Raw genomic sequence first — 17,964 nt, 5'->3', positions numbered from 1 at the left:
GTCTTCTGTTTAGCATGAAAACAAACAAAAAATAAGCCATCTGATTACTCTGTGTTAGTTTTGTACGTAACAGTTTACCATTTTCTCTTCCTTTTCTTACAAGGAGGGACTATTCCAATTACAATAAACTGTTTGCAGTACTTCACATGTATCACTCTTTCTTCATACCAGTTTACACAGGAATAGTCAATTCAAGAATCACCCTCTTCAGAAAGTTTTTCTCAACTCCATTCCTGACGTTGGTTAGATGAAAAAGCATTTCACATTATTGTATGGAATTTTTCTTTTATCTTCTGTATCTGCTCAATATACATACCTCCTACAAATTGTAGATTTGCCGGCTCCAACAAAAGGGAAAGACAATTCCTTAAAAATATTTCTGTGTACACACACATACAAAGCCCACGTTTTTGTTTTTCTGGAGAACTCTGACTAACGTAGGAATCTTCTATTTTAACTTCTTGAGTCCAGAACTTAACATAAAGAATAAATAAAAAATTAAATCTAGTTTGAAATTACCTTCCCCTTAATACAAGAGCTCTCTGCAGTACAGAGCTGATTGCAGGGACACTAATGAGGCCAGGTACCCAGCATATCCTTGAGCCCTGTGGTGACTTGATCATGTGATATATAATGTAAAATAATATGGAAAATGTACATTTTATAAGTCCATTTATTCTTTTTGAGTGCCATAGGAACATTTTGCAAAGATTTCAACCAGCACCACAAGCCCAGTGAAATTCAAGTAGCCTTCCGGAGGAAACAGCAGGTTCTCTGCTCTGGTAGAGCCTGCAAACTTTGTGCCTCTATGCATCCCATCCCACCCTTTTTTTGTGAGGGTTTAATTCCTAAGTGACTGAGAAGCTACTGGAAAAGACCTCTCTACACTAGCTGTTTTGGTCTTCCTGTCACATAGCATGAGGTTTAAATACGTCTTTGGTGAGGTAAGAAATAGTGACCTGTGAATGAGCACTTGACTAAAGTTCTGGGAAGGAAGATAGCTGAGCTATGTTCCTGGTGCTAGGTCGACTCCTGGATCTATACTGGAAAATGCTAGCTTGTTCCCAGTATCACTTGTAAGTATGTGCCGAAAATATCTGAAAATGAATTACCTACCAAAAAAGTTCTCACTGAAATGTTGCACATCACAAACTCCATCTTCCTTCGGTTCTTCTCTTTGTGTACCTTCCTCCTCCATCAGGATCTTCTGCTGAATCTCAAAGAAGACACTGGGATTGATTCCAGCCTGTACTTAACAAGAAAAGAGAGATGATTGGGGAGCTAAAAGCTGAACCAACTTCTGAAAACTAAGGTTCAATAGAGCTTCTTTTGTGGAATACAGATGTTAAACATCTGGGAAGCACTAGCTGCTATTGAAGTTGAAAGCAGACATCCTGGATCACCTTGTAATCTCACCACTGACTCTTCTTTACAATGACAACACTTAAACACTACCACCGTCATCACCAACAAAGGCACACTTTAGGATAGAATAGTTACAGACTTTTTTTTTAAGTGGACAACAATAAATAAGTGTAGTAGTTTCCTTTTATCCATGGTGGATATGTCCCAAGAACCCCAGTGGGAACCTAAAACTACAGATAGTACTGAAACACACACACGTATTGCTAAGCTTTTTCCTGCACATTCATGTCTACAATAAAGTTTAATTTATAAATCAGGCAAGTAAGATACTAACAATAACCAATAATTAGATAGAACAATTGTGACAATATACTATAATAAAAGTTCTATGAATGTGATTTTTTTCTCTTGCGCTCCCAAAATAGCTTCTTGTAGATCTTAACATTCTCAGCATATGCTTTTCTATACTTCTTAAGTCAAGAACTTCTACATTTTTACTTAAAGGAGGCGCTTTATTGTTTCTCTTTGATATATCTGAATTGCCAGCATCAGTACTTTTGCTTTGGGCAGGGGGTATTACTGAGTAAAATAAGGGTTACTTGACCATAAGCATTGCAATACAACAATAGTCAATCTGATATCTGAGATGATGACCAAGTGTTAATGGGTGGGTAGCATATACACTGTGGAGATGCTGAACAAAGTGATGATTCATGTGCCAGGCAGGATGGAGGAGGGTGGCATGAGATTTAATCTTATGAATCAGAATGGCATATAATTTAAAACATAAGAACTGCTTATTTCTGGAATTTTCCATTTAATAGTTTCAGATCATGATTGACTGTAGGGTCATGGAAATTGAACACTTGGATAAAGGTAAACTTCTGTAATAGGCAATACTTAGAGTAAAAAAAGCACCAGTTTCTTGGGCTAGTCACATTTGCTTGGGTTTGTTGCTTCTTATTTTCTATTTTTCATCCTATGATTATTATTTGCCAGCCACTCTCTGAGGTACTTTGTTGTTATTTATATATTTTAACTTTTATAAAAATCCCCAAGAATGAAGCCAACACCCTGCTCTCAGGAGTTCACTGAAGACCTTCAGCTTTTTCAGGTTTCCTACAGCTTTCATGTGTCCAGTATTCTCTTCAAACTTGGGGCACTCCCAGATATAGCAAGATCCTATTGCCATATAAGAACCCCATTTGTTGTGTACATACTATGCCAAATATTTTCTTACTTCATTATCACAATTGCTGTAAGTATTACTATTTTCATTTTACAAATGGGGAGCTACAAGCTGAGGAAGACTAATTGGAGATGTCAGAATCACATTACCAGTGATGTACATTATCTCAAAAATAATCAAAATTTGTTTAAATGTTCTTTCTTTACTGTTGTGCTGGGTGGGGGTATACTGTGCCATTTACAAAAAATAGGAGGATCACTATCTGAGGCTGACCTCAGACAAAAATGAAAGCCCTTACCTTAAAAAAAAGAAACCTATGGATAAGATAGTAGCTCAAGTAGTAGAGCACCTTCCTAGCACTTGTGAGGCCTCTTCATCCAAACCCCAGTATTGCAAAAAAAAAAGAAGGAGAAGAAATTTATCAATAAATGAGTCTTTTCCTATCTTCTCCATATTTGGAAATCCTAGACCACTGCCCTATATAGAGTGATTTCCTAATGTTCAGAACATTAACTGATAAAGTAACTAAGAGCTCAAACAAGGAAAAACATATCTCTTCATCCTATATTTGAAAAGATTAAGTGTGAGAAGAAAAGAATAAAAACTTGTCTCAAATCTCATATGGAGATAAGACTCTGACCCACCTTCTCCCAGGATAGTTCTTTCAGGTTTTGTGATCTTGACCCAACTCCCAGCTTTCTTCATCTAATAACCACAAATATAACTAAATTAGTATACTCAAGAAATTTTATATTTGTTTTCCATTCCTTTCACAGTTCCCTCTCCTGTCCCATCTGACAGCCAAGAGATGACTGAATTCAAACCTATAGTCTCGAATGTGGTAACTATAAAAGAGAAGAAAAATGCAAACCTGACTCACTAAACTCTTCTCCTTAGCCTGGTCATCATAACAAAATGCTGGACATTGCTAAACTTGAGACACTGAGTGCTTCTTGAGGTAATTCGAATATTACCTCAAGAGGCATTAATTATAATGACAGAAGGAATGAAAGAAAAGTGGTTACTTATAGGAAACTATTCCAATATTTATGTTGGTTTATTTTGTGTCAGACATTGTCTTTATAGATGTCATACCAGTTAATTCTCATACACCCATTTGTAGTAGGTTCTCCGACATGCAGGTGAGACAATCGAGGGTAGAAGAAGAGGAATATCTTTTCTATGGTCACTCAGTAAAGGGGTCGGCAATGTCCCTAAATATTATGTGACTCTTAAGTCACATCTTTCTACCTCTATATTATTCTATTTCCCTTTTCCTTAAAATAATATGGAGGAAAATGATTCAGATGTGTATGAAAATATACCATGACCAGATAAGATTTATTTCTGGAATGCAAGGATGATTCAATATGAGGGAATGTGTTAATAAAAATTCCACATACTAATGTGGAATTACTCTCCATGCAAGGAGAGTAATCATATAACTATCCCTAGATGCAAACAAAGCAAACTTTTGACAAAATTGTCTGTTTCTGATTTTAAAAAATACTGAAGAAAATAGGAATTGATACAAGTTTCCAAAACATAATACCTTGTTCCTGCAGCCAACATTGTGGGGAAATATTAGAGATATTTTCTCTAAAATTAAGAATGAGGCAAGGATGTGTACAATCTCTACTACTATCTAGAAGTATCAGCCAAAACAACTTAAAAAGATAGCAAGCATAAGCAATGGAAAAGAAGAAATAAAACTGTTATCAGATGATACAAATGTTGATCTAGAGAACCTGAGAAAAATCAATGATAAACCAGAAAAACTGCAAGAATAGCCAAAAAGAACACTTTTTCTGGAAGTGAGTTATGTACATAGTGCCCATGTCCACTGAATACTCTATTGTGCAATCCTTCAAACAAAGCCATTCTCCAACTATAATACAGGAATCCAAATTGGGTAATTATCATTGACAATAGTATTGAATTCACAAACTCCATTCAAGTTTAATTATCCCAATACTCTCCTTTGAGGGATCTAGGAACATGTGTTATATTACGTTGTCCTACCTCCTTAGTTTTTCTTCAGTTTGGAAGAGCACAGCACAGATGGCCTTTCATAGACTTAGTTATCCTCACTCCCACCCCGTGAACCAGCAGTGAGGGAAAACACAAAGAAAACTACCACAAACAAAACTCATCCTTCCAGACATATAAAATGAATAATTACTTGAGTGTGTCAAGAAACCTGGAAGTGATGTCATGTTTTTATCTTACTTTTACCATAGAAGTTTTGAAGTCTACTGTAAAGATGGGAATATATTAAACCATTTAATCTCTTCTGAATCCTTCCTAGATAGAATGTTCATAAGAAATAAAAATTGTCATGTTTCCAAAATGGTTCTAAGAAAAAATAATCACTTTAAGTTAGATTTAGTTAAGTCAGTGTATTTTCAGGTCTGATGGGTTTCCAAGTAAATCTTGGTGAAGGATTCGGTTCTCAGAGTAAATGTTAAACAGGCAGACATAGAGTACACTGTCCCCCTTGTGTTGACATGAGTTCTGTATAAGTTAGTAAAATTTTAGCTTGACTCTGCCTAAAGATTCTGATGGAAACTCTTAGAAATCTGCCATATTATTCCATGTGGTTGTTTTTCAGATTTCTTTAAATACAAACCCTACAACTACTTTACCTTGATTCAATCTTTATGGTAATCAAGTAGTTTTCATCTTCATTGACCCTCTGAAGTTTGTTCATTTGTTTTTAATGTCATGCTGGCTTCTTTGATGAATCTTTGTCCTCTTTACGTTTGTTTTCTGCATAATCTACTTAGATACATAATTGGATACTCCTTATTTTTTATTTTTAGCCCAACGGCTTTCCAGAGCCATTGTAAATCTATTACACTGAGAATTCCTGTTTGTCTTTTTATGGAAAGTTCTAGATTTCTTTTAGTGTTTTTGAAGCTCACTCAATGGAAGCACTTATAAATGGTGACATTCTATTTTGCAGTCATCTTAGTAGCAGAATACCACTCCCCCCCATTATTAGTAGTATTGTTTTTGCTACCTTTCCTATGGAAGCCATTTTCCTCAGAACAAATTGGAAAGAAGGAAAGAAAGAAAAAGAAAGATAGCAAAGAAAGAAAGAAAGAGATAATACAAGGAGTCTAATTCTCTTGGGTTTCCTGACAGCAAGGCAATACCAGAGAACTTTTTAAAAATATGAATTCCTTAGCTGCATTCTGAACTTTCTAAATTAGAATCGGCAATTTGGGCCCAGCAATCTGTATCTTTATGGTTTCCCCAAGAGATTCTCTTGTAGTGAGTTTAACACTGACTTGCATTAGCATTGAGAAGTTGTGTTCCACAGAGTATCAGTTTTTCAGATTGATCCCTAAAATGAAGAGTATTGGAAAATGAAGCACTTTACATCCCTTTCTTAAGAAGTCATGACACATATTAATATGGACCTTCAGTAAAATACAGACTGCAAGGAAATACCTAATTTCACTTAATCCAGCATTTCTCAAATTTATTTGAATGTAGCACATACTTTATTTTTAACACAAGACATACTACTATAGCATACCAAAGAGCACAGGCTTTGTGAAAGACTGATACAGAAAACACAGGTCCACAATTATTTGATGTTAGGCAGCTCAGAAATAAACGCAACTACAGTGGTCCACAAGGACTATTACACAAGGTTGCTTAACACCTTCACTCCTAATATCATTCTCTGGCTTTTCCTCTGTTCATTCCTAAATTTCAGGTTAAAAAAACTGATAGCAGCTATGATACATACTATGAATTGGTTGTTTATTTTCTGCAGCCTGTATTCTAAGCTCTCAGCAGGCACTTTGCCATTTAATACACAGTCCTGTGAGGTAGGTTTTATTATAACAAAGACATAAGAGTCTACTGAGGTGCAGAGAGATTAAGTAAGTAAACCTAGGAAAATACACAGTAGTTGAAGAAGCAGTTATCAGAGATATTAAATTCAGGCGTTCAGACTCAGAGCCTATAGCACTAACCATGGCCGCTTTTCCTCATGTGTTCTTGGTAATCTCTTCTGCTGCAAAACTTCCCTTGTCCATGGATCTAAGCCTTGTCCTTAACTCTTGCTTTGTCTTCTGAGCTAGGAGGCCATATCACTACCTGCTTGTTAGACAGCTCAATGAGGAACTGTAACCAGAACCTGAAATTCAACATATTTCCAGTAGAATATCATCTTTCTGCCTCAAACTTAGGTTTGTGCGTTTCTTCACATGACAAATATGAGCACTTACCACATGTTTGACATTCTGTTGTGCTGGGGATTTAAAGGTGAGCAGGACTTTGATCTTCTAACTTCTGTTTACCTCCTTACTTCAGTGAACATGTTTCATCATGCCCTTTCTCCTTTCTTCATTATGTGCTTCCAGATTCATCTTCAACAGTGATTTACTTGTCTAATTGTTCTTGAAATACATTCCTTTGCAAATTTGATTGTAACAAATTATCTTTTTAGCTAGGTCACTGGTCTATCGGTGCTATGGCAGATTGCATTCTTATGATGATCCCATGCTCTGCACATCATGTGACATGGTCAACGCTCTATCATGAGGTGGGGTTTGCATTTCTCCCCTTGGATCTGGGCAGGTCTATAATAGCTTCTGCCTGGCCCTTTACCGATATGTCCCTTTAGAACCCAAGCTGTGGGGAGGATAAATATTACATGGAGTCACTACACGAAGGTGTTCCTGATGACAGCTCCTAATAAGGATCCAGCTGACAGCCAGCACTAATCTTTAGACAAGAAGCGAGCAAGACTTCAGGTGATTTCCAGTCCTGCCACTGAAAGACCCCAGTTGACACCTAGAGTAGTGAAGACAAGCTATTTGCTATGATACTTACCTAAATTGCAGATAAATGAGCAGCTGTCATTGTTTTATTTTTTCTTGTTGTGCTGGGGGTACATTGTGGAATTACAAAAGTTCTTACAATAAATCAAACATATCATACTTGAATTCACCCCTTCCATTATTGTTTTAATGCTGAGTTTTTGTCTGTTACACAGCAATCGATAACTGGAGCAGGTGTTTACTTTTATTTTAGCCATCTATTATCTGGAGCAAGTATACATGTTGCAAATACCTGCTGCCTGGAAAGAGCTTTTGCTAGGGAGGCAGGTGCTATTCTTAAATATCAGTTATGTATCTTTTTTTCACAATTTTTATTCCTTGATGGCACAGAATAAAGTGCTTTCCATGTGGTATGTGTCAAATAGGTGTTTGTTGGATTGAACTGAAATGTAGTGTGATAGAAATGAAAGTAAGTTGCTTCCCCAGTCCATCAGTTTTCCCCTCCTCCTTTTCAGAAACTGAAGTAGGGATTAAAATGTTTAAGCCATGTGACACAGCCCAAGGTTGTGTGGTTTGTGGTAGTGTACCCCCACCCCCTCTGCTTCTCTCCTCATTTTCTATCAAACTTTCAAATAAAAGAAGTGAGGAGAAATTTAGATGGATTTCAGTTTAATTGTAATGTTGAGTGCTTAGTTAAGGTCCATTTTTTAGGCATTAGGGATTCCTGAAAGGTTACAAGTATGCGATATGTATAAGGTAAGTTTTGAGAGGATTACTATGGCAGTAATGGGTATGACACACTAGATACATGAAAACCAGCAAGGAAGCTTAAGTCAGTGTCTAAGCATGTTAGGGACTAAATAACACCAAAAAAGATGTAGCCAGGAAGATGTCAGGTCAGGACTAAATGGAAGGATGATACTACAGAGGAAAATTTAATAGGTTTTGATTGACTGGTTTGGAATCTGTAAATGGGAAGGTTAGAACATGGGAAAGCAGCATTTATCAAAAATTGTCTAAAAGGATAACTTATGATTGATCCAGTCATCTCAGCTATAAAATTTCATCTCATAAAAAAATGATAGCAAGCCTGGTACCTGTAATCGTAGCTATTTGGGAGGCTGTGACCAGATCTCTCAGCACAGGCAAAGAGCTTGAGAGATTTCATTTCCAAAAATTATTAGGGCAAAATGGACTGGAGGTGTTGCTTAAGTGGTAGAGCACCTGCTTTGCAAGTGTGAAGTCCTGAGTTCAAATCCCAGTCCCACCAAAAAAGAGATAGCAAAAGTACTTAAAGTTATACGTGCAAATATATATTCTGCAGCCTTGTTTGTTCTAAAACAATGCTGAAGATTGAAATAAGGTAATGGTAAAATAAACTACTATGTGTTCATACAATGGAATAATATAAGAATCAGGTAAATTTCTATAAGCTTATCTGAATGATAAGGTTTAAGTGAAAAGAACAAGTTGTAAAACAATGTATGTAATGACATCTGATTTTTGTAAGAGGCAAAAAAAAGCCCAAGGGTCATTAAAGGAAAGACACTAAAATGAATACTGCTTTCCTCTGTGACTGAAAATGGAAGGGCCGGGGGGTAGAGTGGCCTTAAAATACTCTGACTAATTTGTATAATTTTACCTTTTGTTGTTTTTTTAATTAACAAACAAGAACATATTGAATTTGCAACTTTCATAACATTGCAAACAAACACGAATGTCTTAAAGGATTGTTGGATTTTGGGAAAGATGATTCAAAGTAGATTAATGTGCAATCAGTATGAAGTGAGGCTGAGCCAAAGCAAATTCTGTGGTTAGAGCTGTGGTAATTGTTGCAGCAGCCAAGGGTGTGCCTGGGCAGGCTTTCTAAGTTATGGTTCTGGTAGGATTCAGACGAGAGAAGGAGTAGATGTGTAGTGAACTTGCAGGAAGGTCAAAGTCAGACTTCTGAGTTAGTGCCTGGTCCCAGGATTAGAAGGAATGTGTCTCTCTAATACAGCCTCATTCATCCTATAGGGTATTACCTGATCTATTCTTGTCTGCAAACCTCACATGAGAGTTAGTACAACATCCTACTTGTGAAACTAGTCTTTATGGACTTATCTTTCCCCACCTTGAAATTTATACCTATACTTTTAACCTAGGACATATCTATTCTACTTCTATATGCATTTTCATGTCATCTATACCATCTGTCTATCCATCTAGACAGATGAATAAAGATAGATGTCTCTGCCTGTCTATGCTTGTATGGAACAATCAGTATTTATTCAAATGTGGCCCTAAGCAACACTGTGTATTGGGATAGATTAAATATGGTATTAGCATATTATAAAAATGTGTCCACATGGGGCATTACAATGGTACGTTATAGTCAGGGTTTTATTACGGTACTGCTGATTGCTTCTCCAGATGGATTTAAATTGATGCTTGTAAAATGATATTTGCAAAAGAAACCCTTCCAACTTACTGACTCTAGAAATGTGATCCTGAGAAGACTCATTCTACCTTCATGACTTTAAAATGTTTGGGGGAAAAAGAAACACTTGAGTTTTTTTTATTAAATGAGTATTGGCTCCAAAGAACAATAATGGATTTTTAAATACATGAAAGTCTTTTGAAAATTCCACTCAATATTTAATATATATTATATGGTAAGTATAAGTAATTCCTTTGAAATGTTAAAAGTGCATAGGTAAAATGTTTGACACAAGTTTTTGCAATATTTATGATTCTACTATCTACAATTTCCTTTAATTTGTCCTTCTTGTAGATACTTAGTAAATATAGGAATTTTTAAAAAATCGTGTCATGATGCATTTCCTCCTCTTCCTTCTCTTCTTCTTCTTCTTCTCTTCCTTCTCCTCCTCCTCCTTCTCCTCCTTTTCTTCCTCCTCCCCCTTCTTCTTTTTCTTCTCTCTCTCTCTTTCTCTCTTCCCCCCCAAGTCTATAAAACAATGCATCCTAGACTAGTTTCCTAATATCCCACAGCCCTTTATGCTAACAACAGGCTGGGTTGGCCTCTTCTCGCCATTTTCCTAATTCATGACGTTTAGAAGCACCCATGAAGCCACATATATTCCTTTTTGAAGAATCACTGTCATCAATCTATATGATATCTCATAATTTAACAGAAAAATCTTGCATATGTGATAAAGAATTTTAGATCACCTTAACTTGCCAGTCTCTTCCAAGCAGAAATACCAGCTTTAGTCTACACAGCTAAGCAACTGCAAGGTGAAAATGGGAAGTTCCTTTAGAAATTACATCACACTTTTTCTGTTAATCTAACAGAGCCTGGGAGTGAAAGGAAGGGAAAGAAATGTGTTTATGGCAATCAGGAGCAATGTGGAACTCTATTCCAAATATTAGTAGTGTTGCACGCATCGTTTAGTGTGGTTGGGGGTGAGAGGAAACAAAATTACAAAATTTTTCCTAACAGTGTAGCTAAAAAGCTAAAGTTGGAATCATTTAGACATTTGAATTATATCTAATCCCTGTTTCTTTTGAATAGTTCTGTCAGTTTGGAGATGAGATGATATAAGATAATATCAAGTAAAAATAATAAAAATATTTTTAGTTCAGAATAAATGATATGAACAGAACTTCATTAAATTAAAAAAAATAGAATTCTTAGAATATCAGATATCAAGATTTTTTTTTTTAACAAAGTAAAAAGGAAGATTCACAATCCAGGAATCCAGGGGAGTGGAGAAGATTAACTATGATTCCTTCAGGGAGATGAATGATCTATCTGCTAGCTTGAGTTGTTTTTTCAGCATGGTGATTTGAACAATCCAAACCCTTTCCCAAGTTCCTCTCTTTATCTATCACAGGCTTTAGTGAGATGGTGTAACATCTGAGAGATGAGGGAAGCAAATGGCCCTCCCTTGGGTTTTGGTGACCTTTTATCATTGGTATCTTGGCTCTAATTAATGCTGATGACAAAAGAAGGCAAATGTCTTAAACTCTGGGTGAGGAGTCACTTAACTAGTCAGAAAAACATTTAGAAATTAGGGAAAACATCATAAATATTTATCTATACTCCTTTTGATTTCACAAGTGACCATGTTTCCTTTTCTCCATTTGAGAGAAAAAGGATACTGCTTTGGTTGGAGTTGCCAGAGAATTACTATGAAGTTTTCCTTTCCGAACTCTCCAGTGGTTGGCACTTGGCAGGGACTCAGTAAATCCTGTCTAGGTTTAATTGGCTGGACTAAAAGGGGAGAAGATAGAGTGGTTTAGAAGCCCAAACAATTTTTAAATTGCTGTAGGAAGTTTCCCTAAATACCTTGTTAGATCTGTGCTCATAGATCAACCTAACAGGGGGAATTAGAAAGGGGAAATCAAAGGATGACCCATTGAAAGATATATGATATGGAAGTATCTTTGTGATCCAGTGTTCCTGTTACTTATGGTTAATATCACCCACACCTAAGTCAATCAGAGCATGAGAGGATGTTGGGGGTGAGGAAAGGGCAGGTCTCCTGGCTCCATGTTTACAAGTCTGTGGAAATTAGTTAATGAAACCTTCTTGGCCTCTCTCCCCCACTTGATTCACTCTGGCTCTGAGGAGAAGAGGAGATTCTTTCACTGATGTATTGGGAAATAAACTGGTTCTTCATAGCTGGTAGGCAGCCAAACTCAACTACAGTTGAGCTGTTTTCCAGGCACAGCCCTTCATGAAGAGTGGTCTTGTGGCAGGTGAAATGCACCTTTAGGAAGTCCTCTGTTGTCAAGCATCTAAGTCATGCCCTCCTTTGTCACTTCTTAGTAATTGAGATAACATGATGGCATTTTCATCAACTTCTGCCAGACTTTCCTGTCTATCTCTTCACTGCATTTAAGCTCGTTTGGAAAAGGGATTCTATTTTTTTGTTTCCTCAAGTCTAGAGAGAGTACTGGGCTCCATGCACTCTACATATCTATATATTTTGCATCTGATCATTTGATACTTTTCAGAAAGAAGCAGAGGCAACCTGCTCCTTCTTTTTTTTTTGGTCTTTTCTTATGTGTGTCATAACCAAGTAGGTTGGCCAGGGATTAGCCAGGTACAATCAGAGCTGAGGCTGAACTGGCAGGCAGAGACTCAGGTTTGGGAAGCCTCCTAAAAGCCATGTTAGGGGCCTGGACTTTACCAGATAAGTAACAGGTAACTGTTTAAGGGATTAGAGAAATAATATGGCCAAGTTTCTATCACTTTGGTAGGCTGGAGGATCAATTTGAGGAGGGCAAACTAAAGATATCAGTTTGCGGACTGTTTGGGGTAAGAGATAGTAAGAATATGGTTTAGCAACACCTCTGCTTATTTTTGCTTTGCCTTTCTGTTTTTCTCCTTTTAATTTTTATACTTAATAAAATAAAAAGTAAGAGAAAAAGTACCACCTCTGATGGTAACGATGATGATGACGATGAAGAAAAGATAGGAGATAATGGTTGCTATATATATCTACGAACCACCATTAGGTAATATCCTTTTCTACTTTATGTATGAGAAAACTAAAGCTTAAGGGGTAAATTTTTATACAGGCAGCAAGCAAAACACCTGTGACTTAAACTCAAGCCTGTCTGACTTCAGCTCCCATTCAGATAACTCTGTGCCTTAGAGGAAGCTCGTACCACCTTACAAAGCACTTTCTTGGACAATTCCTCTTGACAGCCTTAACAGGACACTTAGGTCAACTTTAAATTCACTCCTAACAGGATGGCTTATTGTCAGTTAAAAAAAGAATATGCTCATAAAAATAGTTTGTAATATACTTTAAAATCACAAAATGTATTGTTTGTGCATACATGATAAATTTAGTGTCTCCTTGGCCAAATTTTAACAGTTAAATAACTTCATATTGCCATCAAACAGATGAATTCATACATAGTGAATTTTAATTTTAACTATAAATAACTGTCCTGCAAATATAATTAAAATAATGGTAGAAGAAGTGATTTCTGATTATATATATATTCCTGGATTTGAACTCAAGGCCTCCTTGAACTTGTTAGGCAGGCACTTCACACTTGAGCCATGCTCCCAGCCTCTGATACATCTTTAAATTTTGATTATTCAGTTAACATTCAACAAAGTACCTTTTATGTTCTATGGACTATTCCTTTTAAAAGTGTGGAAAATAATAACTAACCAATAACCTATTTCAATCTGCTTTATAATGTAGCATCTACACCACTACTTTCATATTGAGGTCTTTAAAATCTAATTTCAGAATGAATAACCCTAGTGAAAGAAAACAAAGGAAGTATATGATACAGATCCAAGCATCAAATTTTAAAGTACTGAATTACTTTTATTCTTTGGAAATGTTTAATTAGCTTCTTCCCACTCATATTAATAAGATTAAAGAGATCATACTGCTTTTTCTTTTTTGTGTGTGTGCTAGTATGGGGGTTTGAACTCAGGGTCTCATGCTTGCTAGGCATTTGAGCCACTCCACCATCATGTTGCTTTACATCCATTTAGCATAGATAAGGTAGATAACTGTTTATCTAGCCTTACAAATGCTTCAACATTTATATGTTACAAACTTCCCATTTTGAATAGAAACTCCAAAGTGCCATAATGATAAGTTGTCTTTGCCAATGAGTGTACTTGTGCTTGTAGCAGGTATAGGAATTAATAACAAAGGATGATGCTAAACCACCCATCAAGTCCTGTCTGGATTCCATCCTATAATTAGAAATTCCAGATATGCAGTTCTGCTTTGCTTCCAGAGGTAGGCTGCTCCCTGACTGAGAAAGGAGAGCCCTCTGGCACAGGACTCTGATTCAGCAAACTAAATCACTCCCACTCATCACCACATGGCCACACCTCCCGTGGCAGAATTGCAGAAGGAATGTGGAATGGCAAAGCTCTTGCATTCCTATGTTGGCATGGAGCAAGGCTGTGGAATTACTATGGGGCACTAAGGATTTTTCCTTTGTTCAACAAGTATCATATTTTCTTTTATCTAGAATTCTCTGTATTTCAGGAAATAAATGCAGAGTCCAATTCTTGATTTAGCTGCCATGAATCATTACTGCTCAGGCAACAGAAGGAAAAAGGAAACTATACTTTCTAGACACTAATGAAGAGTGTGTGCATGCACTTATCCCCAGTGAAACACTGGGATATTCTCTGAATAACTACATAATCACAAAAAATATACTGAAGTTTTACCTGGCTGTTATATGTTTGAGGCTTTACTTAAAAGACTATGTGATTGCCCTTGATCTAATGTCCACATATGAGGGAGAACATACGATTTTTGGTTTTTTGAGCCAGGCTAACCTCACTCAGAATGATGTTCTCCAATTCCATCCATTTACACACACAAGGCGATTGGACTATGAGCACATGATAAAAGCGAGAGCACACAAGGGAGGGATGAGGATAGGTAAGACACCTAAAAAACTAGCTAGCATTTTTTGCCCTTAACGCAGAGAAACTAAAGCAGATACCTTAAAGCAACTGAGGCCAATAGGCAAAGGGGAACAGGTACTAGAGAAAAGGTTAGATCAAAAAGAATTAACCTAGAAGGTAACACCCACGCACAGGAAATCAATGTGAGTCAATGCCCTGTATAGCTATCCTTATCTCAACCAGCAAAAACCCTTGTTCCTTCCTATTATTGCTTATACTCTCTCTACAACAAAATTAGAAATAAGGGCAAAATAGTTTCTGCTGGGTATTGAGGGGGGGGAGAGGGAGGGGGTGGAGTGGGTGGTAAGGGAGGGGGTGGGGGCAGTGGGGAGAAATGAACCAATCCTTGTATGCACATATGAATAATAAAAGAAAAATGAAAAAAAAAAAGACTATGTGACAAGTCAGCAAAATATTTAGCTTTATAGGTTTTTTGGTTTTTTGTTTTTTTTTTCTGTACTGGGGCTTGAACTCAGGGCCTTCACCTTGAGCCACACCACCATCCCTTTTTGTGATGGGTGTTTTTGAGATAGGATCTTGTGAACTATTTGCCTGGGCTGGCTTCGAACTGTAATCCTGCTGATCTCTGCCTCCTGAGTAGCTAGGATTATAGGCATGAGGCACCAGTGCCTGGCTAGCTTTATACTTTTATTATAAATAGTAAACATACTAAGGAAATGAATGAAATTAAAGATAACCCAAATTTTATTTCAAAGAATTCTTTCTAAAAATAAGCCTCTTAACCACAGAGCAGCTGATTATATTTCATCCTTCCTTCCTTCCTTCTTTCCTTCCTTCCTCCCTTCCTTCCTTCCTCTCTCTCCATCCCTCCCTCTCTCCCTGCCTCTGTCTCTTTCTCTCTCTCTCTCCCTTCATTCTCCCCCTCACCCCCTCCACACACACAAAAGGGTCTTACTGTGGCATCCAGGCTGGCCTTGACACAAGACCTTCCTGCCCCAGCCTCCCAAGTGCTGGGGTTATAGGTGTGTGCTACCACACCTGGCTTCCTTTCCTTTCTTTTCTTTTTTTTTTTTTCATTTTTCTTTTATTATTCATATGTGCATACAAGGCTTGGTTCATTTCTCCTTTCTAGGTTTGTTATAGGGTTATGATTTAAGTGAGCCCCAAAATGAGAAAAGAAACCTGTAAAATAATGCAGCACTGAAGGGGTTATTTAAGGAGAAAGTATAGTTTGTGTTTCCTTTCAAAGGAGAATACCCATTTATCTCACTGCATTCTATGTGTAACTTATATGATCTTCACACTATATGTGCCTGCAAGAAGAGTTTAAAAGGTGAGAAAATTTTGAAAAAGTTATCTTAAAGTCTCATTATAGAGCTCTCCTTTCCATAGTATAAGAATCTTCAAATATTACCAAAGTACAGCTATATTGACAGAATTTAAAAATCTGAACCTATTTTATGAGGGAAAATCACAGCCATTGTATTTTCTCGATTGTTCTATACTGATTTGTGTTTATAGCAATTACAAGGATAGTAGAAATTTGCAGACTTATGCAATCTTTTCTTTCTCAGTATTTCTGTTTTCTCACTTATGTAATATTGACAATGTTAAAAGCCAAACTCAATTTCTTTGGAGTATATCATAGAAAAGTCAGAGTTTGAGTTCAGAAGTTAAATGTGAAATTCTTAGCTGATAAGGCCATCAGGAGACGGCACAGAAAGTTAAGAGTCTATTGGTAGACATGGATGGAACAGTTTTACCATGGCTTCAAGAAGACACCTACGTACGTAATGGATTATTTGTGACTCTATAACTAAAAAGACTAAATTTATCAATGGCCTTTCCATATTGGACATATGTTTAAATGTCTAGTAAAATTCGCAGGACACACTTAATTAGAAACCCATCAAATTAGGTTAGACCATATTGAAAGTCATTTGGCTTGTATTACTGGACATCACGTACTCACTGGGGCTTCAATTCATTCATCCACCTGTTTCTGATCCCCATCTGTTGAACTAGGCTCCATTCTCAGGACAGTTCTAGTGATTGCATAAAAGTTGCCCACTGCAATCAGGGCCACATTCTTTCACTTTCACTTCTAGTATAAAGAAGACTTCCTTCCTGGAGGGCTTCCCAAAGACAAAGACGCTTTTTACCCGTCGTTGAATTAGGGTTACGGGCCTGCTCCAGAACTAGCCACGGGGAAAAGTTGTGAGATAACCTTTTAACAATCAGACCATTGAGCAGAATGGGCTGAGTTAGAAAGGGTCAATGCCTGGCCAAACTCACAGTTCTGTTGAAAGAAGATGTAAGAAAGGACGATGAATGCTGAAGGCTATTGGGTCCCTGGGAGGATCACAGCTATACTGTAAACACAAGAACCACTGTGAACATTAACACATACTAAGATTTGGAGTTGAAGCTACCAAATGAATCAAATCAAAATGTATACGTAAGACAGTGTACTGACCCTGATTCTGGGCAACATGCATGGCTGACAGTGAGTTTATCAGGTGGTTTCTGGTCCAGACTGCCAGCTGGAAATGGGCTGACAGCCAGTGGAGGAGGAACAGAGGGCACAGCAAAAATGCCTTTACTTTTCAAGGAGAGGGGAGGATGGTTATTAGTGTCTAGAAGTAGGAAAGCCATAGAGCCACAATCCTGTGACAGATTGCCCGGCTCGCAAGTATCTTTGGTGTCAGAACTTTTCACTCACTGTGGATAGCTACACAGAATGATCCTTCGATTTACATAAGATTAAGAGTTGTTAACTAAATTGTTCAACTTCTGCCATCCAAAACAGAATATTTGAACTTTCAGCAAAGCATGAGTCTCAAACCCAGATTTTTTTGAGAGCAAAACATTTTCTATTTTTTCCCTCATCTTCTTTTCTGTTTTTTCCTTAACTTAAGAGGTAGTTTTGGTCACAGAGTTTTAGAAAAGAGATGTTTGAGTCAGATAGGAAATAGAAGACAGGAACACTTCAGCCTTGGGTCCCACTGAATTGCCAGGAGAAAAAGGAGACAAATGTATACAAAGCAGATTGCTGGCCACATGCTCAGACCTCCAGAGGCTACAAGGTGGTCGAGGTGGGTGTGATGCGCTCCAGCGCTAGACAGAGGAGAACTGAGGGTTTGTCTTGCTTCTGGCTTGGGATGCCAACAGGACCCAGGAGACCTCAACTCCATCCTGGGATAGTACATTAGTTTCCCAGATCTGTCAGAACAAAGGAC

The 17,964-nt window shown here is 37.3% G+C and overlaps 1 protein-coding gene across 22 annotated transcripts in view; it reads right to left on the bottom strand.

Annotated features, from left to right (window-relative positions):
• Positions 1 to 17,964, bottom strand: part of Phldb2 (pleckstrin homology like domain family B member 2) — a 218,144-nt gene that overhangs the window by 107,615 nt on the left and 92,565 nt on the right. For 16 of the 22 annotated variants that reach the window (XM_020156247.2, XM_074073079.1, XM_074073083.1 and 13 more), the window contains one exon: positions 1,117 to 1,246. In XM_020156247.2, coding sequence (XP_020011836.2) covers positions 1,117 to 1,246 — 130 coding nt within the window. Of the gene's footprint in view, positions 1 to 316; positions 474 to 1,116; positions 1,252 to 3,198; positions 3,260 to 17,964 lie in introns of those variants that run through there. The other 6 variants (XM_074073090.1, XM_074073094.1, XM_074073089.1 and 3 more) reach the window with 4 other exon arrangements.

Source organism: Castor canadensis, chromosome 5, assembly GCF_047511655.1.
Source record: "Castor canadensis chromosome 5, mCasCan1.hap1v2, whole genome shotgun sequence".
NCBI lineage: Eukaryota > Metazoa > Chordata > Mammalia > Rodentia > Castoridae > Castor > Castor canadensis.
This window is presented reverse-complemented; position numbering and strand designations above follow the sequence as displayed.